The sequence below is a fragment of the Meles meles genome, chromosome 17 (genome assembly GCF_922984935.1).
Source record: "Meles meles chromosome 17, mMelMel3.1 paternal haplotype, whole genome shotgun sequence".
In the NCBI taxonomy this organism is placed as follows: Eukaryota; Metazoa; Chordata; class Mammalia; order Carnivora; family Mustelidae; genus Meles; species Meles meles.
This window is the reverse complement of record NC_060082.1, coordinates 32915816-32940273: the sequence shown is the minus strand read 5'-3', so window position 1 is coordinate 32940273 and position 24458 is coordinate 32915816. Positions and strand designations below refer to the sequence as shown.

The 24458-nt window shown below is 39.3% G+C and overlaps 1 protein-coding gene across 2 annotated transcripts in view; it reads left to right on the top strand.

Annotated features, from left to right (window-relative positions):
• The first annotated feature begins 5656 nt into the window (after window positions 1-5656).
• CRB1 (crumbs cell polarity complex component 1) overlaps window positions 5657-24458 on the top strand; it is a 138046-nt gene continuing 119244 nt past the window's right edge. For both annotated transcript variants that reach the window (XM_045983281.1, XM_045983280.1), the window contains exon 1: window positions 5657-6116. In XM_045983281.1, coding sequence (XP_045839237.1) covers window positions 5672-6116 — 445 coding nt within the window. In that variant the 5' untranslated portion in view covers window positions 5657-5671. The remainder of the gene's footprint in view (window positions 6117-24458) is intronic.

The window sequence follows — 24458 nt, the reverse complement described above, 5'->3', positions numbered from 1 at the left end:
GCAGCTGGAATTTTTAGAACTGAATTGAATATGAGGCTGGGAAATGTCTCACAGTTCTTTATGGAGATATTCATTCATTCCATCACCCTATTATCAGACCAGACCCAGCCACTCCCACTAGTTGTGCCTGTAAATCCCCTTCATGCAGGAAGGGCAGTCATGTAATTTCCTGGGGTGAAAAATGGGACATGAGAATCTAGCTGTACTATTGGAAAGTTTCCAAACGACCTTCTCATTTTCAGCACCACCTGAGTACCTGGAGCTTCTAATTCCTGTAACTTTGGGGGTTCTACGGCATAAACTGTCTTGCTTCTGGGTGTCTCTGACATGGGGTTTTGCTTCTGCTGGTAAGCTAAGTCTATGACAGCCCACCCATTTGCAGCCTAGCTTCCACTTATGTATGAGTGTATGTATATGGGTGTTTATTGCTGTCCCCTCAATCTCTCTTTCGTTCTTGTGAATAGGACAATTTCATTTCCTTTTGTCCTTTTTTTCTAGGACTATTTTTTTTTGTCTGATTTATTCAGGTATAATTTACAGATAATAAAATTAACCCAATTTCAGTGGCAATCACGTATGGTCAATAACTACTGCCACAATCACAACACAGAATCTTTCCATAAAAACTCCTTCATGTCTCCTTATAGTTACTTCCCTTCACCCACCTCCATTTCCTGGTGACCACTGAGCTGCTTTCCATCACTACAACTCTGCCTGCTCTAGAATGTCACTAAATTGAATCATACAGCTGGTAGTGTTTGTGTCTGGTTTCTCTTAACATAATACTTAAAGATTCCTCCATGTTGTTCACTGCATCAGCAACTTGCCCATTTTATTCCTGTCTAGACGTCCAATGTGTGATATATTAAAATTTATTTCCCAGCTGATGAATATTTGGGTTTTTTTCCCCCAGTGTTGGGCATTATGAATAAAGCCATTATGAATTTTGCAAGCAAGTTTTTGTGTAGACATTATGTCTTCATTTTCTTGGGGGAAATATCTAGGTGTGGAATTGCTGAATAAGTGTATGTTTAAGCTAATAAGACACTTGGAAACTGTTTTCCAAGGTGGCTGTGCCATTTTGCATTCCCACCAGCCATGTATGAGATATATAACTGATATAACACTACAACAACAGGAAAAATAGTCTTTTAAGGTGTGATGCATTACTAAAGATAAAAAGGATAGTTTATGAATATATGAGGGTCAAACTAGCAGAATTATATAACTATTTTAAATTTCTATGAACATAAGAACATAGCTTCAGGGACACCTGGGTGGCTCAGTCAGTTAAGCATCTGCCTTCACCTCAGGTCATGATCCCAGGGTCCTGGGATGGAGTTCTGCAAGGGGCTCCTTGCTCATCAGGAAGCCTGCTCCCTCCTCTACCTCTGCCTGCAGCTCCCCTCATTGTGCTCTCTCTCCCTCTGACAAACAAGTAAATAAAATCTTAAAAAAAAAAAAAAAAAAAACCACGGGGCGCCTGGGTGGCTCAGTAGGTTAAACCTCTGCCTTAGGCTCAGGTCATGATCTCAGGATCCTGAGATCGAGCCCCACATGTGGCTCTCTGCTCAGCAGGGAGCCTGCTTCCCCCCCCCCACTTGCCTCTCTATCTACTTGTGATCCCTCTATATATACCAAATAAATAAAGTCTTTAAAAAAAATAAAACAAACTTCTGAATACAGAAGTGAAAACTGTCAGAACTAAAAGAAATATGAAATTCATATTCACTATAGAAAATTTCAATGCATCAATCTCAGTGAAAGGAAATAGTATGAAAAAACCCCAATGCTATAGAAGTTCTGAATAATACAGTTAACAATTTGATATTATTGATTTTATAGCTTTTTCCATAGGTCCAAGAAGAAATCACCATGATAATCAGAAAATATTTTTATATGAATGATAAATTTATAAGAAATGCAGTAAAGCTGTGCTTACACAGAAATTTTTAGTCCTAAATTAAAAATTAGAAATACCTAAAAGAGTAAATAGCAGTTAAACCCAAAGCAAGTAGAATTAAGAAAATAAAAAGGCAAAAGCAGAAATTGAGGATCAAAAACAAAGATATTATAGACAAACTATACAAAGTCAAAGGCCAATATTTGAAAACATTAATACAACTAGGCAGCAATGATTAGTTAAAGAGAGAGAGAGGGCATGAAGGAAACGTCTATTTTCTCCACTTCCTGTCAACACCTGGTATTGTCAATTTTTGTTCTTTGGTCATTCTAGTGGCCATTTTAGATATTGTTTTTATTTAATTTCTGCTGCTCTAATGATAAATGATGTTAAGCATTTTTCAATATGCTTATTAGCTATCCCTTTATGCCTTTCATGGAATTTTGAAAAGGAAAAGAATTAAACATTTATGTAAATATCATCATGTTTACTTAAGAAACTCTATCCAGTAAGTATCCTAACTTCTAAAATAATGCAGTAGAAAGAAATGGACTTTAGAATCAGACAAACCAGAGATTCAAGTCCTACCTCTCTTTGACACTATGCAAATGACTTTGTCCTTATAAAACTTAGCTTTCCATCTGTAAAATGCTTTACACAAATATTATAAGAAATTCATTTTAAAAGTTGCATTGGAAGGGCCTTGGGTATAAAAGCTAATTTCCTTTGCTGTCTGTCTTTCTACACAAATGCTTCATTTCATGGCTTAAATGATACTGCTTGAGTATTAAAGGAAGAAAAAAACCATTGCCATCATCACTAACAAAATAAAAATAAATGGAAAACCCAAATTCATAAATGCCCTTGACGGTGAACAGGGCAGCTGTAATATTTAGTTGAATTTTCTCAGTTTGGACACAAGAATTTTAAATGCTGCTAAAAGTTTGAACTTATTAAATATTTTCTCCTAATCCTCCATAATCGCTACACCACACCCTCTCAAGCTTTTCTTATTATTGACAGAGAATGCCAATATCCCTCATGCTTTAGTTCTTTCTTTTGAAAATACTCTCCTTCCTTCACTCACATTCATTTAAAGTACCTTTTCTTCATTCATTCAAGTACCTTTTCTTCATTGAGACTTTTCTTGGTAACACTTTTTCTGGTCCCTGTGATGGCACAGCACCCTTCCATGTCTCCACTGTGACATCTCCCCCCTTCCTTCCAATGATAAGTACATACTGAGCACCTGTAACGGGACAGGTGGTGTTGTAGACCCAGGACATACAGAGACAGAAGATCTCCTCCTTTCCTCCATGGAGCTAACATTCTAGTGAAGAAAACAAACACAAACACAAAGAAATAACAGCATTTATTACATAGCAAATGAAACTTAGAAATGGAGTTCAGAGAGAGCTCTCGGGAAGTACACTGGAGCAAAGACATCACGTTTGAAGATGCGATAGGAAAGCCAGCATCTGAAAAAAGACAAAAAAAAAAAAAAAAAAGAAAGAAAGGAAGGAAGGAAGGAAGGAAGGAGGAAGGAAGGAAGGAAGGAAACTAAAGTATAAGGATGATTACTTGAGTTTTCTCATAGGGAGCAGAAAACGTTTGCTCTCTGATCAACCTTCCTGATAATATAGAAGCATATGTTAACTTTCTATGTGTAGGCACTAGAGGAAAATTGTAGGCTGCCAGGAAGACTCCATAGAAGATAATTATGAAAATCTTCTCACTCTTGTATGATGCACCAATTAGTCATTTATTATCAGTATCTTCCCATCACCCTGTTGGTGGCCACACCGTGTTAAGAGAACCATGTCTCTTTTTTTGCAGGAAGAGAGGGTAAAGATTTATCATTCCATATTTCTCAAAGTTTACACACTATTTTCTTCTGACTATAGCTGATTTATGTCTCGTGTCCTAAGAGCAAACTCTCCATTTTGTACCTTTTTTTTTTTAAGATTTTATTTATTTATTTATTTGACAGAGAGAGACAGAGCACAAGTAGGCAGAGAGGCAGGCAGAGGGGGAGGGAGAAGCAGGCTCCCTGCTGAGCGGAGAGCCTGATGTGGGGCTCGATCCCAGGACCCTGAGATCATGACCGGAGCTGAAGGCAGAGGCTTAACCCACTGAGCCACCCAGGCGCCCCTATTTTGTATCTTTTTTATTACAAGACTGTACTGTTGTCTGCTGCTATATTTGGGAACAATATTGTGAGAAAGGAAGTAAAAATAAGAGAATGATACAGTAGATGAATTCACATGCAAGACAGTGTTTTGTGGGATAATACAATTGAGTTGATAAATCATCAAGCTTCTCCGTATACGTGATTCAGAAGATAAGAATGCTGTGATCATAAGGCATGTATATTTGGGGAAAACTTCTACACATATAAATATCTAATGAGCTGGCAAAAAATTAAAGAATTATTGTTTTTCCATTGGTTATTATTCCAAATAGAATTTACAAATGTATCCCTAGAACAGAGATGCTTTTAGAAAAACAAATTTAAAAAAAAGAAAAAAAAATTCCATAAACTTTATTACATCTATTTCCTTGCAGAAGGATTTAATTTGTCACCTGTAAGATGTACATAATAACACTGTTTTGCTGTGAGGATTAGAAAAAATGTATGTGAAATACCTGGCAAGCTTGGTACAAAGAGTAGAGCTTCAACAAATAGTTGGTATTTTATTTTTTTAATGTCTTCATTATTCTATGTTTTTTTTTTTTTTAAGATTTTATTTATTTGACAGACAGAGACCACAAGTAGGGAGAGAGGCAGGCAGAGAGAGAGAGAGAGAGGAGGAAGCAGGCTCCCCGCCAAGCAGAGAGCCCCACGCGGGACTCGATCCCAGGACCCCGAGATCACGACCCGAGCCGAAGGCAGCGGCTCAACCCACTGAGCCACCCAGGCGCCCCTCTATGTTTTTTTTAAGAATTTATTTATTTATTTGACAGACAGAGATCACAAGTAGGCAGAGAGGTAGGCAGAGAGAGAGAGAGGAGGAAGCAGGCTCCCTGCTGAGCAGAGAACCTGATGTGGGACTCGATCCGAGGACCCTGGGATCATGACCGGAGCTGAAGGCAGAGGCTTTAACCCACTAAGCCACCCAGGTGCCCCAATTCTATGTTTTTTTAAGAACATAAATGGTAAATGTGATAAAGCAGTCATAAACCAAGCTGTAACATTCACTTAAATATTAGTTTCAGTTAGACTATATTCAGAGACAATTTTGTATCTCATTTCCCAGTACACTCCAGAATCTTCCATGGGAGAATGTGAATTTCAAAAATGAACGTGTATAGGACAGTTTAACAGTTGCTTCAATTCACCCCATTGCTCAACGGCCCTCAGCCCTGAGAAAGGGAAGTGGAGAAGCAAAGAAATGTCAAACTAGTTATTTTTGTTTCTTATTAGCAACTACATGACAAGATTTGACAAATCACCAATCAAGAAAACCCCCATCATTAGACATATTTGATCAAGCTCATCAACAGAATGCAGCCAACTGTATTTCATGAAGGAGTCTGAGATAGCAGAAGAGCAGAAAGATATTTAATTGTATCCTTAGCCATTGATCTGTAAACTTCATCTTGATTTTTTTTTTTTTTAATTTCCTTGTAGGTTCTTTTTGCAATAAAAATGACACCCGGTGCCTCTCAAATTCTTGCCAAAACAACTCTACATGCAATGATTATTCAAAAGACAATGATTGCCATTGTTCAGACGCAGCCATTAATTTGGGCAAAGACTGTGACAGCATGAGAGACCCATGCTTCTCCAATCCCTGTCAAGGAAATGCCACTTGCGTGAACACCCCAGGAGAAAGGAGCTTTCTCTGCAAATGTCTGCCTGGTTTTAGTGGGACAACCTGTGAAACTGCCATTGTTTCCTGTGGCACAAACCCCTGCCAGCATGGAGGTGTTTGCCATCAGGACCCTGTTCACCCTGTCTGCATCTGTCTTGATGGATATGCTGGAAGGTTCTGTGAAAACGATCTTGATGAGTGTGCTTCCAGCCCTTGCCACAATGGGGCCATGTGCCAGGATGGAATCAACGGCTATTCCTGCTTCTGTGTCCCAGGATATCAAGGCAGGCATTGTGACCTGGAAGTGGATGAATGTGTCTCAGATCCCTGTAAGAATGAAGCTACGTGCCTCAATGAGATAGGAAGATACACTTGTATTTGTCCCCGAGACTATTCTGGTAAGTCTCATCACATTTGAGGACCAGAAGAGGTCGTCAGCTTTCCCTTCTTGTAACATGACAGAAGCAGAGGAGACTTTTTAGGTCTCGTCCTATTGCTTATGAAAATGGTCTTGGCGGGAATTACTCACTAGATAGAAAGCTTCCTAAACCATGGAAATTCCCAGAGCCTAAATATTTGCCAACTGTCATTGTTGTTTTAAATGGAGCCCTTTCGTTATTTAATTCTCAGATTCAGCCTAGAGTTAGTGGGCTCTCTGGGGCCTTGCTTTCCAGGTCAGGGACCTTCAAGTTTCCTCATGAGAAGATGCCTTTTGTGCTAGCTAAAGTGTGCCAGGAAAGCCCATGCCTGTCACTGCAGCCTGCTGGGAAGGCAAGCCATGGAATGGACAGACGTTAGTGGGTTCTAGAGTGCGAGCAACAGAGGAGTGACACACGGAGCATGGTAAATAAGATCAACCACAATTTTATCAATAAGGAAGTCACTTTTCTAAAATAAAGAAGTCACTTCTTTAATTTCTTGGAAATAGCAAATAGTAGTACCTCCTATCTATTCACAAAGTTTCTGCTAACGTGGTATTTGAGTACAGAGTAACAGGCTGACCATTCATTCACTAAAAGGGTACGCGCCATTTACTATCCTCGTGCTCAGTGTCTACACTCCCCACCCCCACCCCCCACCGAACCAGTTACCCAGTCAGGTCATTTCTTCATGGTGACCATCCTTCTCGCCCTGTTTCACTCTTTGGATTCTCTACTGTAAGGGGCAACTCATGTCATTTATGCTTTCTCACATTCATTATTCTAACCTGCTCACAGCTTTCTTGTGCTTCCCGACTCGCATCTGGGTGACAGTATTTACATTTTAATGCCCCTTTTCCCTGATCTCTTGCTACTTTTGTAACCTCCTGCGGTATCTGACTTTCAACTTACCTTCTCTGAATCCTTTCACACTTACTTCTCTGTCTTGTCATTCTTTTCCTGAGGATGTTAAGCAATATATTTGGAAAGTACTTCTCTCCAAAATTTATACCAGAATCCTCCAATGTCGTCTTGTTAATATTACATATTCTAGAAATATTGCTTTTATAAAATAGCTATATCCCTAGTTGCTCTGATATGAAATTTGCTCCCTTTCCCTCAATCCTTACCTACAACCAATCTTCAAAGTCTCTCTGGACATCCAAGATGTCTTCCAAACTGAGCTCCTCCATTTTTTTTTATCAGTGCCTTGGCTCACGTCCTCATCATCCTGTGTATACTTATTATACATCCTCCCACCCTCTACCTCCGGCCTCTACCTTCTTCAAGTTATTCTGAACAGTGCCTCTGAAATAATCCTTCTATAGATCTGACTGTGCCATTCCTTCTGAAGAAACTTGAGAGCTGCCCACCACACAGAATAATTTTAACAACTCATTGAAAACCCTTCACAATTTGTCCCTTATATATTATCTCTACAACCTCTTCCACCAAGGCATTCCCTTTCCCTGAATTGTCTACATTTTTTACTCAAGTGGTTTCCCTTCCTCTGGGATGTCCTTCTTCAAGACAATGTCTACACTGTGAAGTTCTGTACTTGCAGAACTTTGTTCACCTCTCGCCTAACTCGAGAAACATTTCTGATTTACTGTCTGCTGAAATAATACTTCTAAGCTGCTACAGTAATACTTCTATAGCAGTTTGTGCCTCTATTAAAGAACTCTGTCCTATTCTTCAGATATCTGTGTTTTTGTCTCTTCCCACTGAAGTATTAGTTCTGAAAGGACAGAAGTCATGTCTTATATGTATTCTTTAATTCATCAACATTTGGGGATATTTATTATATGTCAGCATTTGTATTAAGACATACATTTGTATTAAGACACCTTAGGAATAGTTCTTAAGGTGCCCAGCATAGTGAATAATGGCTCCTTAATAAACTGTTTCTGAATTGTTCTAACTGCCTAAATTCTTGTATATACTTACTATACACAATATTTTTCTGGGCACCCTTTGTGGTAATGAAACTGAGGTAAATAGATATTAGAGTTTGCCTTCTCTACACATACGTTATAATGGTAGAATGATGTATTAAGTGGAAAATTTTTTTTATTATTGATTGCCTTCAACTACCAATATTAAACTAAAAGTTACGAGGAACAATGGAGGGGTTTATGAAACAGTACTTATACATGAAATTTCCTTATTTAGGTGCCAAATCGTCATGTTCATTGTTTAAAATTGAGTTACAGCAATTCGATTTCAGTTTTTAAAATTTTTGAGTAAAAATAAGAGATACATTTTTGTGGGGCTGGTGTGGGATTGCTTTTGTTTATAATGGACACATTTAACAACTGCTTTAGTTTATTAAGATAGTATCTTCTATTTCCTGCTGCTAGTACAATATTGTGAATGGTGACTAAAAGAAACAGATATGACATCAGAGAAATGTCTCAGCCATTTTAGCTACACTGTTCTGAAATAGTCTCGTAATTGCAAAACACAGCTTGAAAAAGGATGTTTTACAATGTATGTGTTTTTATTTTTTTACATTTCAATTAATTGGATCATAATGAATCCTTTCAGGGGTATAAATTTAGGCATAAAAGATGTCAAGGGTATATTCCAAATGTAGTAAAGTACCTCCATTATAATACTTTACAATGAATTAACTTATACTGTGGATATATCATATCCCAGCTGGACCCAATGAAAATCAATGTCTTTTTCTCACTATAACATTAGCTCAAAGCCCACAGTGAGGACACTTCCCTTGCTCAAACCCTGATATAATAGAATTATTCCCTATTTGAATATGTTCTTCTATTTTTTTTTAAGAAATCAGCTAAATTTTATTATTTTAGCTCTGCTGACATAACTATAACTTGCTTACAGACAGAGTTTAAATGACACTCATCAGGCAGTAAGAATCATGTCCGTTATGAGCTAGTTAGGCTTATTCGGACACAAAGGCGCAATTTTAGGCTTGATCACCAGTCTCCACAAGTCAAACGGCCCGCATTCTGGGAGCTCATCAGTGGTTCCCAGCCCTGACTAGACATCAGCCGAGAGAGATCTGAAACAGAGATGCTCAGACTCCACCTTCAGAGAGTCAAATTTAATTGACAATTCTAATGTATAGCTAGGGCTGGGAGCCAGAAATCAGATTTATGTGAACTTAATTTAGAAACTTTTCTTGAAATATCCCATCATCTAGTCCCCACAAGGAGGCCTGCTTACCTCAGTGCCATCCCCTGGCTACCAGTATTTGTGGCAATTAATGAGAAACTCAAGGAAGGTCTATAGGACCAGGGGAAAAGCCAGAGCAGGAAGGGAAGAAAAAGAATTAGTAATCAGCATGGATGCGTACTCCGGCTCAACCTAGACCTCCCAATGAATCCTGGAAGCTATTACAATAACCTAGCTGCTGTGTGGTACATCCAAATTTAGAGACTCATAAAGAACCTGGCTTCCAGGGAAAAGCCTGTGCTCCTCAGAGCAGCCAAGTAAGAAAACGTAATAAATTTTAAAAGACAGAGAGGTAGGAGAGGAAAAAGAACTGTTCACACTGCGGGAATCTACTCTGTGCACTCCGCTGTGCTTCCTAAGTGGTGATTCATGAACCACAGAAATGGGCTTAGAGAGAGCTGCTAATGATGTTGGTGAGAATATGCCAGGCATAAGCAAAAACTCCAATTTAGGCTGAAAGTAAACAGCTGCAAACTTTTTAAATGAAAAGAATATTAGCCTTGAGCATGTGACTGCTTTTAGTTCAAGTTTATGCAATACATCATTCTTTCACTGAGGTCTTTCTTAAAGCGAGCAGATTGAGGAGTGAACATTTTTCACGTTAAGATGCCTGCAATATGAAAAAAACGGGGCCACAAGAGGGCAGGGAAAGGGCAATCAGATGCATGATGAAGCAAAACCCTGCAGGAAAATATCTTATTTCCTCCGTTATAAAATAGGTTTTTGGCATAAAAACAATCTTGTGGAAAGTAAGAAAAAAAAACCCCACTTCATCAAATTTACTTACTGATTATAAGATGCATCTTTATTTCAGAAATGAAATCATATGAAAAATTTCATTTTATATTCAAGAAAATGTCTTAGTATATGGAGACTAGTTGGAAGACTAGTTAGCACATGAAGACTAGTTAGTTAGAAAATCACTGCAATACCAGGAGTAAGACATTAGGATGTGACCTTAAAGGCTGACTGTAGGGATGAAGGGGAAGGTAGATGTAGGGTTCACTAAGAAGATGACTCACTTACCATTTACTAAAGCCAGAATATTCCCAAACTTATTATACCCATGAAAAACTTGAAATATCTAATATGAAAAATAAGAATGCATTAAAAGTTCAATTTTCATTTCCAACTTAATAAACTTATCTCTATTGGTGGTTCTCAAAGTTTAGCATGCATCAGACTCACCCAGAGAGCTTATTAAAATACAGTCTCTGATTTAGTAGATTTGTGGTGGGGTCTATGCATTAATAACAAGTTCTCATGGGATACTGATGTTGATGTTGCTGGGGTAAGGACCACAGTCTGAGAAACCACTGATGTAGACAATGATGTGGATTTACATGTGACAGCACAAAGTAGTGTGTGAGTGTGTGTGTGTGTGTGTGTGTGTGTAGTATTTATTGATAATAACAGTTCTGGATAAATGATATGAATAAAAATAATTATCTGAATGAATAATAATTCATTCAGTTGTTAATTTTGTCAATACACACACACTTACGCATGTATATACATCAAAGTAGGCATCCTTATAGGTTCTGCAAGTATAAGAATAAAGAAAAGTGATGAATAAGTCCTCTTGCATTCTAGAGGGAAGAGATAGACGTGTATAAAGTAAGTAATAAATAAAATAATTAGTGGGTTAAATGGTGATAAATATAGTGGAGAAAAGTAAAACAAAAAGGGGGACTTAGGAATTGAACTTTAAGTTAAATGACTAGGGAAGGGCTTATTAAGAAAGTAACACATGAATAAAGTTCTAGAGAGGAAAGGAAGGCAGTCAGGCAGATGTGTCGTGGAATAGCATTCAAAGCAAAGGAACATTCAGTGCATATTTAATGTATTCGATGCAAGGGCCCTGAGGTCAAGAGTACTGGAATGTCTGAGAAGCAGCAAAGAAGCTGATGTGACTAGAGTGGAGTAAACAAGGAGAAGGAGACATAATCAACTACTGGGGCTCGTGGGCCATTGTAGGACTTTAGCTCTTGCTCTTAATAAGACAGGAAGTTGTTGGATAGTTTTGAGCAGAGGACTGAAATGATTTGACTTACATTTTAAGAAAATCACTCTCCTTGTTATGTTAAGGACATACTGAAGTAAGTTGTTAAGGTAGAACTAGGTGTCCAAAAATACAATAATCTAAGTCAGTGGACTATTATTAAATGGGAAAAAGCAAAGAAGAGTATCAAGTTTTGACAACACCTTTTCCTCTTTTAAAATTTAAGATAAGAATTAACACAGAGGATCATGGATCATGCAAACACCATGTGAGCACACCTTTACTGACCTGCTCTCTATTGCCCTCTGGTGGTAAGTCTAGATAATGCAGGACAGGTCTAGCCTTCAGAACAGTTCCAGCAACAGTGTGGTTCCTTATCAGTTTCTATCAACTGCATTGTCGCACAGTCTTTCACATGCACACCTGAGACTTATTCTATCTTTCTGCATTACATGGTTACTCATTTATAATTTCCTATCAGACCTTCTTCCATTAATAATTTTTTATGTTCTTTTCTGTGCCTTCTCCAATAGTCCTCATCCATTCTGATGAATAAGACCAACAGGTATGATGTCACTAACTCTGATGTTGCCGTTACAGTGGCACTTACCAAAGCATAATTTGAATTTCAGCCAATCTGGAGATTTGAATGAGGCTTATGTTCCGCATTTGAATGAGGCTTATGTTCCTTATGTTCCATCTTTCCTAGATATATTTTTGATCAACTAAATCACTTTTCGAGTATCATTTTTGTATGACAAATCATCTAGATAATTTAGTGGTCATGAACATAACTTGGGGAAATGAAAGTATTATGTATTATAAAATCTAAGCTTATTTTATGAGAAAAATTGTTATTATCATTATGATTACCATAACTACTGAAAGATTTTTACTGATTACTGATTTACTGATTACTGCTTGAAATTTTTCTTAAAATTAATACATAAGTTAAAAGGAAGTTAATACATAAATGATTTGATAAACTTAAATCAACTTATTGGGAATAATTGTCTGTATTTGTATAAGGATATACAATATGTAAGACATGAATTCAAAGAACATTTAAATATTGTTTGTGTGAGCATCAACCAAAATATTTCACATTTCACTCACCATCCAATATATATGCCCATAACTAATATCTTTCACACCCAAAAAGCAAATAATGTGTACCAGCCAGAAAAAAGTATTTGAATTTCCCAGGTAGTATCTTCATGTCATCAAAGGAAAGACTATTTTTTTAATGTGCTCTTAACTCTGAAGTTGATAATTTTTTGTAGTATCATATAAAAAACCTAAACACTTGTTAAGGCTTTTGCTCAGAACGAGAGCCGTGTGAAATGCTTTTATGAAGAGATGAAGTTACTAGCTTTTACCAAATGTTTGTTGAATGAGTGAACAAAATAACACATATTACACGCTCAGCAAATATTTATGACATACTTGCATGGCACGACACTGAGACATAAAGATGACTAAGACAAAATTTATCCCTGACAAGTACTCACCGTTTATTCTGGGAGGAGGCGTGCAGACAAAACTCACAGTCTCTCGCTGGACAGAATGCTGAGGAAACACCAAGAAAGGAGCCCATGGCACTGCTTAGGGTCAGGAAGATCTTCAGAGAACAAGCGGCCTCTGAGCACAGCAAAAATGCACTTCTTTCAGGATGCTGAACTGAAACTCATGTCTTCTGACAACATTGATTATTACTATTATTGTACGAGTAATAATGAGCTGAATAGCAAGGGGGGGCGGACTACAGAGGCTTTAGACCTGGACAAACTTGGGGCGCCTGGGTGGCTCAGTGGGTTAAGCCTCTGCCTTTGGCTCAGGTCATGATCCCGGGGTCCTGGGATCGAGCCCCGCATTGGGCTCTCTGCTCGGCAGGGAGTCTGCTTCCCCCTCTGTCTCTGCCTGCCTCTCCGCCTACTTGTGATCTCTCTCTCTTTGTCAAATTAAAAAATATATATTTTTTTTAAAAAAGGGAGGGCGAGCGGCTCTTCTCTCATCTTTGCTTTGACACCTGGTTTGTGGTGTAGCTAGTAGTTGTGAATGGCATGTTCCATTTTAAACTCCTCTGAGTACTTCTCTGACTTCCTAGATACCAGCAGGGTGTGTGTGCAGGTCTGAGTGAGGAGGGGATAAGCTAAAAAATGCGCAGTAATATTAAGTATGGGTGAAATGGAGAGACTGTGGAATCTGAAAGCAGAAAACAAGGCTTCCAGTTCCACCTCTGATACAGTCTAGTGGTTTCTAGCGGTTTGACATTGATAAATAGTTCTGAACTGTGTCCTGTCTCTAACACACAGGCATTATAACACCACCTAACTCTCAGGGTCATGGTGACAATGAAATGACTTGCTAAAAGTTATTTCATAAACTATGAAGCCATGAAAATCCTGGTTGTCACTAATTTAATGTCTTCTGTAAATAGCATTTAACAGTATCTACCTATACTTTTTACAGGAATCCGTTTCTTAAACTGAATAGCTTTTTTTGACCATATTAGAACTGTACTGAGGGATAAATTAACCGAGGTCATAATCTCTGTGTTCTATTATCAAGTTTAAAACTGGAAAATTATGATATGTGTAGGCAAGAATTTATTCCTGAAACTGCTGTATCATTGAACAAAGGATTTAGGAATGTATTTGTATTATAACATTTCAAACATTCAGGAATTACAATTATCCTAATGAACAAAAACACAAGAAAGATATTTGCAATGATTAAAACATTAAAATTACAGAGGTGTGAAATGTATAACGTTGGCATATTTAACATAAGATGCCAATATTACAATTTTCCTATTATCTTCCCAAGAAACTCACAAAATTAAGCAAGATAGAAACCACTTATAAAAGCAGAGTGTATTTCAAGCATAGCATCTTAGAGATTGAAAATGGGTTACTCCGAATTAAACTTTACTAATTTTATATATTACAAAGTATACATACACATATTAAATATAGACAGTAGATTGAGGTAAAAAGTATAAATATATATGCACATTAAATATAGACAGTAGATTGAGGAAGTCATGCCTATTAATTAGGAATAGAACATTTTAAAGTCAAATAACATCTTCCCACATGTTACGATATTTATGATAGGAGTAAAGTGAGAGGAAGAGCATACAGATAGACTTTGAGAAGAAGGAAGGAAGGGTGAGTTCGTTAGTACTGGGAGTAGCAGCTGGGCGTGGGGAAGGAGAATATTTAATATTTCCACTGACAACCGTATTCCCGAAAGTGTCACTAGATTCAAGAAAGCACTAGAATGCACTCCCTATTCTCTGTTGAGGGCTGACCCACAGGAGCCAGTCTTCCTATCCCTAGAACTAGTTCTAGCCTCCACGATCTTTCTAGAAAGCTGAGAATACTGCAGTAACATCGAGAACATTCTTTAACGCGCACCGCCCGTAGAAGGAATAGACTGGAGGGCAAATGGCGGTAAGACTTCAGAAAACCAGCAGAAAACGAGTTTAAGATGGAAAGCAGAGGTTATTCCAGTTATGTCTCTGTGAAGGCAAATCCGGTAGAAACGAAAAAGATTTCTGTGTCTATAATGACAAAATAATAAAACCAGTTAATTCATAAAGAAAACAGCATATACTGCGCCCAGGCACGTCTTGCCATTAACAGCACCAGAGGTTGGGGAGAGTTCGAGGGTCTCAGAGACACAAGCTAACCGCCCAGGTGCAGGGCCCCCGCATACCCAGTGGTGCCAATTTCCCCAAAGGCAGGCGTGGGGTGGGGAGGGGGCGGCCTGACTGCCTGGCCAGGCGGGGCGCGCGAGCCTGGGGAGCCCCAGTCGCTGGCATTGCTGCAGCGGTCTCCGCTGGAGAGCCAGCAGCGCGTGGGGGACCCGCTCCTGGCTCTGTGGCAAGCGGGAATCCTGCCCATCCCAGTTCGGTCCTGGGCGGTGACCCGGTTGAGGGGAGGCAGTCCCTGTTCTGGGCTCTTGGGGAAAGGCAGGCATCTGGCCACGTTCAGGCCTGCACCTACAGAAGGGACCCTGACATCCAGGAGCCAGTTGTTGGAGGAACTCTGAAGCCTTGCCTTGTGGCACCGGGATATCCCGGAATAAAAGACATCTGGGATCGGTTTTTCCCGGAGAAGCTTGCGTCAGTATCAGGCAGCACGTTCAAATGGGGACTGTTGCCTATTTGCAGCCACCGCCTCAGAGTGACTCACAGAGCTGGGGCACCCCTGCGCCCAGAAGGATATGCAGGTGGTTGGTGCCAGACCCTAGCTCCGAAGGCTTGGAGGAGTACTGGCTGCTCGAAACTTCCTGAAGGGGTAAGTACTGGCCTTGCCAGGGTGTCAGGGAAGTCAGGGATTTGGACGCCATCCCGGGTCTGCAAGGGCCAGGTCACTAGAGTGGGCTCTAATGGGAAATAAGCATCTGCCTAATTCCAAGTCATGAATAACCAACTGATGACTATTCCTCTTGAAGGCAGATCTGGGGCAATTTGACCGCCTTGCCAGGGCCAGGTGGGGCAGGCTTGCTTGGGGATCCTTCAGCAAGAGACACCAGGGAGTTCTAGTACCCAGAGGACTGGCTACTGGGGTTTTGGATCCAGAAAGGGCGTATTGGTCTGGTACAGCTTTCTGGAACAAGCAGCGATCCGGTCCAGCTCTGGTTCCTAAACCAGGCCAGGACCAGTTCAGGAGAGGCTGGGTTCCTATGGTGTTCTCTGTGGGAAACCAGGCATCTGCTGACGTCTAAGGCTGCAGCTTCACAAAGGGACCCTATCACTCCGAACAAGATATCTCCGGAATTCTGAAGCCTTGCTTGGGAGAACCAGGCTCCCTGGAATGAGAAGCATCTGGGATTTCTGGTTCCTGGAGAGGCCTGGATTCCCCATCAGGCAGCACGTCCAAACGGGGAGTGACTGTTGCCATATTTGTAGCCATAGTATCAGGTTGTATTGAGCGGGGAGGGGCCACGGGGCTGTCCAGAGTGTGAGGCTGGGCCCTAGACCTCAGGCCTGAAGGACTCCAGATGCCCAAGCTCTGGAGAGAAGACCATACAGCACAAACTGTGCAGTGCAGTTCCGTGTAGCTGGAGACTGCCGGAGGACCCCCGTCGAGAGATGCCAGTTCCCTGGAAAGGGAGTTTAGGGAACAAAGCATGGAATTCCATCCCTAACCTAGCTACAGGCACCTGGTCCCCTGAAGGCAACCTAATGGGAATATGACTGCCTTGCCTTGGCTAGGTGGGTAGCCTGGCGTGCGGATCATCCAATGAGAGGCCAGGGAGACCTGGTCCATGGGCAGAGAGAGGCCAGGTCAGGGAGTGGCCTCCTGTTGTAATAATAAAGTATTAATAATGCTAATAAGAAATAATGGTAAAGTAAATACAGTAAGTAAATAGTATAAAATAATATAAAAATATAAACCCATTTTCATATTTCTTCAGAATGAATCACTGATAGTTACATTGATTTCATATATATCAGGAGACAAAAAAATCTATGGCTAAAATATAATATAACACCAAGACGTGCTTTTTTATGGAGTGCCTCATAATTCCTAGATTTAAACCTATGACAGAGAAAAGAGCAGTCTTCAAATGGATAAAATTCAGTCATCTTTCAGAGATGAATCCCAGGCTTCTAGAGTCTACTTTAAGTGACTATTTTGTAAAAGGTATTTTTGCGTCCTTGGAAAAGTTATATCTAATTGCACAAGCTAGAAATCTTACTGGGTAAAAACTCAAAGATGTTCCCCTGAAAATTAAAAATCTGCCTTTAATCTTCCACAGCATCTTGCTAATTAATGTTATGCTTGTTTTACACTATTAACCAGAGCATGAAGTCATCAGCCTCTTTGCTCTAGGACGTTAAAAATGTCATAATTATGTTATAGCAGAGGAATGGGTGATACAATCTCTAGCTGTAGTGGTCAGGGGTGCTGGAGTACCTCTTTGCAGTGATACGTGGCTCAGACTTGCACGGATAAATGTTGTAATCAACCCACCATGCATCATTCTTTAAAGAACGCAGGAATAGTGTATATAATTCTTATTCAAAAGAAAATAGTATGCATAGTGGCCTGTTAGATATTAAATATATTTAATATTTATATTTATATTAATATTATATTTATATTAAATAAATATTTATATTAAATAAATATATAAATATTTATATTAAATAAATATTTATATTAATATTATATTTATATTAAATATATTTAATATTTATACTCCAAATAATATTTAATATAATATTTAATATAATATACTCCGAAACTTAGGATGATGACTAAAAGCTAGGTGTTATTATTCCCAAAGCATGGGCTCTGCGGGTAATGAGAGCGGTGTTGAGAGTGGGCTGTCGAGGGCACACTGCACGTGTTGTGCATTCTCTCCCCACTGCAATGAGTGATGAGCACAACATCAGTGACGAGATCTGCTTCAGGCTGATAACATATGATGGGCGCTATCTTGGGGCACAGAATGTCACCATTGATCTATAATTGCTGAAAGCTGCATATTGAGGTGCAAAATCTCTAATGCTGATCAGAAGTTAAGGCGCAGTCATTCAGAAACAGTGTTTCATTTTAAATATTTGCCAAAGCCATAAATTTGCCTTTTGCCTTTTGATTTAGAGTGGGTCCAGGCTCGCAGAAGCATTAAGGACCTCCGTCCTGGCAGACCAGATTGCCTCTGGGACAGATGATGGATTAATCCATAGCTAGGACTGGACCATTCATTCAAAATTTATTGAGCATTTTCTTTTCTTTTCTTTTTGAGCATTTTCTATATTTAAGACTATGTGCTAAATGGTATAGATCTTGGTGTTAAAGGACAAAAAAATTCACTTTGATGCTTTTGTAGATAAAATGAACAAATAAGCATTTGTGGTAAAATGTCATACATAACTTTTATATGACAGGGGATTATAAGAGACGTGTCAAGTGGCACCTAAGGCAGACATAAGTAGTTAAGTAGAATGTCCGGCATCATGGGATACTCAAACTCAGTTTTTCAGAATGAATGAGAATTAACTGCCAGGGAGTAGGAGTGAGGTGTGGGACATCACAAGCAAGGGGAATGCTATGTGCAGCCCAAAGATATGAGAGACAGTGGAGCTTTGGCTCATCATTGTAGGCAGTACCAATGGCGTCCACAGCTTTCTGCATCTTCTACCCTGTTCGAAAGCTTTATCCTGGAGATAAGAGGAACTGTTTCTAAATTTTGAACAGACAATCATATTATCAGATTTATATTTTATAATGATCACCCTCAGAAATATAGAGAATGACTTGAAAGAGAGATGTCAGTAGCAGTAAGACAAGAAGAGAGATGGTGAGTGTCTAAATGAGGTTGGAGCAATGGGGATGGCCCTTTAGATCCATTTCCATGGAGGAAATGACAGGATTTGGTGACTAATTGGAATGTGGCAAATAAAAACAAGATGATAATAACTCCTAGAAATCTAGCTTGGGTGATTTGGAGATCATCCCATTCACTGAGAAGAGAAGTTTGGCAGGGATGGGGGTGTAGGGGTCCGTGAGGGTGGACTGAGGAGAGTTTATATTGGAATTGTAGAATGATGTCTGCTGAGATAGTTGGAGAAGACATCCCACAATAGTTGGAATCAGAAGAGTAATGTGGCCTAGAGTTACAGACTGCTAATGTGTATCTTACATGAAGATGTCACCAGAAGAATTCCTGATACTCATTAGAATGGTCACCTGCTTCTAGATACATAGCCTTCCTCAAACACAGGTCAGGTAAATACAACCCTTTAATCTTTTCCAAAGTGCCTTTGATTCCTTCACCTTTGCTGGAATTCGATGAAACCACTTTCTACACAACCCTTATTGAAGCGCTGTTTTTTTGTTTTTTGTTTTTGTTTGTTTGTTTTTACTCGATTCTCAGAGCCAGGAGGGAAGGTTCACTTTCTCGCTAACCCCCCCACTCCTGAAAGACCAGGGATTCACCATTCATTTACTGCTTACACTACTCTTTTCTTTTTCTCACAAGCCATTATTTCCCAACCTCCAAGACACTACCAGCATTCTCAATAACTTCTGCTCTTTCCCAGGCAACTTCTTTTTTCTTTTTAAAAAGATTTTGTTTATTTATTTGACACAGAGAGAGATCACAAGTAGGCAGAGAGGCAGGCAGAGAGACAGGGGGACCAGGCTTCCCACTGAGCAGAGAGCCCCATGCGGGGCTCAATCCCAGGACCCTGAGATCATGACCTGAGCCAAAGGCAGAGGCTTTAACCCATTGAGTCACCCAGGCGCCCCCCAGCCAACTTCTTCACATTTGGTTCAATTCAGCAAAATGTGCTAAACACCTGTCACGAGGCAGGTGTTTGCCAGACACTGAGGATGTACATCCTTGAAGAACGTTAAGGCACTGGGCTGTGATGCAGCCTCATGGCCAATAGCACAGGCTCTAAACTCAGACCCTCTCTAATCGAATCCTGCTCTACCACTTTCTAGCCTTTTGGTCTGTGTCAGGTTTCTTACCTTCCCTGTGCTTCAGTTTCATCATGAAGAAAAGGAGCATAATGATAACGCCTCATGGATAATTTTTCAAAGATCAAACAAAATCAAATAATGTACATAAAATGCTTAGCACAATACCCGATGTGAAATAAGCTCTCGGTGAATCTCAGCTCTTACTGTTGATGATAAGGAAGGATCCTCGCCCTTAAAACAGTTGTTGGAGATCAGCAAGCAACAAATAATAAACTATAATGCTGAAAATGCTATGAAAGCACAAGAGGATGGAGCCAGTAAGGAAATCGGGGAGTATACTTCACTGAGGATGAGGCATTTAACATAAGTCTTACAGGATGACTTCATCAGACGGACAAGTAGGAAAAAACCTTTGAGAGAGAGAGAGAGAGAATCGACGTGTCCAGGTTCTGGGAGGTCGGAGTGTATGGCGGGTTTGAGAAGAACCAAATGATCTGATGCGACTGGCATAGAGAATGCTGATAGAATTGTGAGGAGATGCGAAACCAGAAGTATTACCAAAGTTTTTAGTTGTCAAAAATCAAGACTTTTCACTTTGTCCAGATCCAGTTGGGAGCAATTTCAGAATTTTATGGGCCATGCTTTTCGCATTTCTTGAGCTTCCTGTTTCCAGTGACCTGCCCCTCTATCCCCCTACAGCCATACCCTGAGGCCGTCTCCAGTTGGACCCTCTCATCCCTCCAAACTGCTTTCCCACCAAAGTTCCCACATTCTGAGCTTCCGGTGTCCTTGTCTCTGTCGAATTCTTACCTCATCTTTCGCAGATTATCAACCACCTGGCTTCTCCACACTCGTACCGTTCAAAGCTCCTTCTCGTGTCTTGCTGTCTCCTTAGGAGCCTGGGCTTTGTGGAGAGCTATTCTACTGATGGGCCTGTATTGTTTTCTGAGCCTTCTTGTTCTTGACCTGCAGTTATCTCCTTGCAGATTTCCAGTTCTGGAGAGCCCCTCATTGTCTACTCTTTTCTCCTAATTTAAAGTCGATCGAGCTACCTCAAATATTTACTACCTGATTTGGGCTATATATTTACTGTTGCTCATTAGCTATGTCTATGTCCATTGTAGCCCTTTTTAAAAAATCATATTTAGTACAGTGGCTCCTCCAAATCTGTCCAGTATGCCATCTCTATTTGTTTTAGTGGAATTGGAATCGCTTCCAAATTCCCTTCCAGGAATATGTTTGCTTCCAAAGACTTTTCAAAAATATTTTTTTATCCTATCTACCTTGGGGAAGAGAAGAAGGAATAGGAAAGAACAAATAGATTATAGGTAATACCTATTATAGATTATACCTATATCTATACCTATAATACCTATAATCTATGATACATTATAGATTATAGGTAGTACCTACCATTCATTGAGCATTTACTATAATCCAATCTTGGTGTTAGCAATGTCAGAGCAGAGCTTCTTCCTAAGTGGTCTGTCTACAAAATCCATGTTCTTTCTACTCTTTCATGATGAACGGCAAAGGAAAAGGGGAGAAAGGAAAATAATAATAGCAGGTACAGTTTCCTAACTCAGCATGATACAATTTCCTAACTCAGCATGATACAAAAAGTATTTGCTGGACTCATTTGCAAAAGCATTTGTCTGCCTTGCATGATTCAGTTAGCATTCTCTATAAAACTATTTAATTTCCATCTACCCAGATCCTACATAGTTTTCTCTGCTCTACCATTCTGTACTATGGTGGCTTGGAAATTATGTGTGTCCTGATGTCTTTCCAGATTTCTATAAAGAAGTGGAGACAACTTCTCTCCTGGGATCCCAACACTTACCTGGCATAGTATCAAATTCCCAGCTCACCGAGGGTGAGGATGAAGAGTCTGGACTTCTGTTCCTCCTTCATTTTTGCTACATCTTTAACTTTCTGTTTGTCTCTCACCTGAGGTGGGCCAAAAACTGAACAGTTCTGCTCATTTGAATATTCTACTCCGATCTTTCCTGTCTCTGGTCTATGTATCAATCAATCAGGAAAAAAAAAGAACTCAGTCTATGTATATCATTTATAAAAAGCTTAATGGTAATTAAGGGCTTGTACACAGAAAGGTTCCATAATTTGTGGGTTCTGCTGAAAAATAAAAAATGTGGGGTCTGTTGTTCAAAAATTATTAAGAATTTGAAGACGGTGACAGAAACACAAATCAAGCAGGAGTCTGTTGGCCTTGAATTCTGACCTCTCCCAACACACAAATTCCTCCAATGAAGTTCTAAATCCTACGTCAAAGTACCTCAGACTGTGATCTTATTTGAAAACAAAGTTGTTGCAGATATTAGTTAATATTTAGCTGTGAGAAAATTTCTGAACTTCTTTTGACAGTTAATGCAAATTGAGTAGTTCAGAGTGAAATTATCTTGGACTGTCAGGAATTAAGGATCTGACACCTTAGGTCCCTATTTTTATGTAGGGATGCCTTTGTGGATATTAGCACAGTATTCGTTATAGTGAGTTACCAAAGCTAATGACGTCTTGGATTTTTCTTTTCCTGTCCTATACTTTCTTCTTTTGGTGCAGAGTTCTTCTTGTCCTGTGTGGTTTGTTTCCCCTTTCCACACACACTTTCTATTTTTTTATGTTTCATACCATTAACTATTAATGAATTCCAACAGATTGGTTTGGTTCCTGGGTGGATTTTTTTAATTAATTAAAAATTAATTAAAAATTAATTAATTTATTTATTTTTTCAGCGTAACAGTATTCATTGTTTTTGCACACCCAGTGCTCCATGCAATACGTGCCCTCCCTATTACCACCACCTGGTTCCCCCAACTTCCCACCCCCGCCCCTTCAAAACCCTCAGGTTGTTTTTCAGAGTCCATAGTCTCTTGTGTCCTGGGTGGATTTTTGTGAAACAACTGTACAATTATGAATTTTCTGTTTCTTAGACAATCAACCACAGAAATACTACTCACTGTGACTCTATTCAATTTCTGTTACCACATACAGTTACAGTAATATGGTATTTTGTACTTACTAACACTAGGCATAACGTGAATGTTTCCAGATAGAATGGGCCACACAGTTCAGGTATGGTTTTGAAGGTCGAATAATTGTTTATTCAGTGGATGTAGGCATGTGATTGACAGCAAGTATCCAAATGAAAAATGAAAATCATAGTTAGTTATCCATATGTTTTATGTATGAAGCCAGCATCTGGAAACACAAAGACATCTGGAAAACTGACTGTACTTCACCACATTTCATCTGGCTACTTTTGCATCATGCAGACATTGACCCAAAATTTTTTGTCTATATCAGCAGTATGATAAGATGCAATAAAAATCGTATCATTAAATAATATCAAGATAATACAAATAAATCACCCCAAAGTAACCACCTGAGTTGAAGCTGTACCTAAACTACTCACGCCCATTCTTATTTGTACATCAGGATCACTTTAAAGCTAACGCAGTTGAGCTGCAACATATAAGTGGAGCTTCAGAATTTAAAATAATGGTTTAAAATGTATTTCTTAAGCACTAGGAAGTAATCTGGGTGTATATCAGATGGCTGTATGAATTTTACTTGAGTTATAAGATAAAATTTAGAAAAGCTTTAACAAGTTCTAAACCACTGATTTGGCTTGATATATTACTACTTTCCAGCAAATATAGATGACTAAACTACCAAAGGACATAGTCCAACATCACATAGGCAAAGGCACTCTGGACAACTGGATTGACAATATGTATGTAGTGGGGAATTGCACATAGGGAGTATGTAGTGATAGGAATTGCACAAAGACAGCCATTGACAAGTATGGGACACAGGCAAGAATACATGCGAAATCGCTATGCTTTGAGCCTACATTTGGCAGGTACCGAATGAGTGCCAGTTGCCTGCTGCTCAGAGAGCACTATGAGAACCCACAATGACCACACATTCCTGGGTGGGCATAGTTCATTCTGCTTAAAGTTAGGATTGATCATTGTCATTTCAAGGAGGTAATTTTGTGCCTTATAATTACTGAAGGCTAACCCATTACCATATGAGTTGTTATATATGTTAAAAAATAATTATAAGAAAAAATTTTTTAGGGCGCCTGGGTGGCTCAGTGGGTTAAGCCGCTGCCTTCAGCTCAGGTCATGATCTCAGGGTCCTGGGATCGAGTCCCACATCCGGCTCTCTGCTTGGCGGAGAGCCTGCTTCCCTTCCTCTCTCTCTGCCTGCCTCTCTTGTGATTTCTCTCTGTCACATAAATAAATAAAATCTTTAAAAAAAAATTCCTTTAAAAAATTTTTTTAAAGAACTTACTATTTTTTTATCTCACATTCTTGGAAAATAAAGATATCTATTGTCATTTATTTTGCATGGCAGAAACAGAGATACTGAAATACTGCTGAAAAGCCATTTCAGAGAGTGAGAATGAGAATGCAGGTCTTCAACTGGCCAGTTCAGTGTTCTTTCTCTTGACGTTACCAATGCCAAATATAACAGATATGACTGATCTCATTCCTAGACTGGGTAAGAAGCGTCCGGGCCTCACATGGCAAGCCATTTACCTTGCAACAAATACTACTGTTCCACAGCTTTCTATTTTTATCAATGTAAAATTTAATTTTTAAGTTTTTTTCCTACTCAAAAAAACAACCA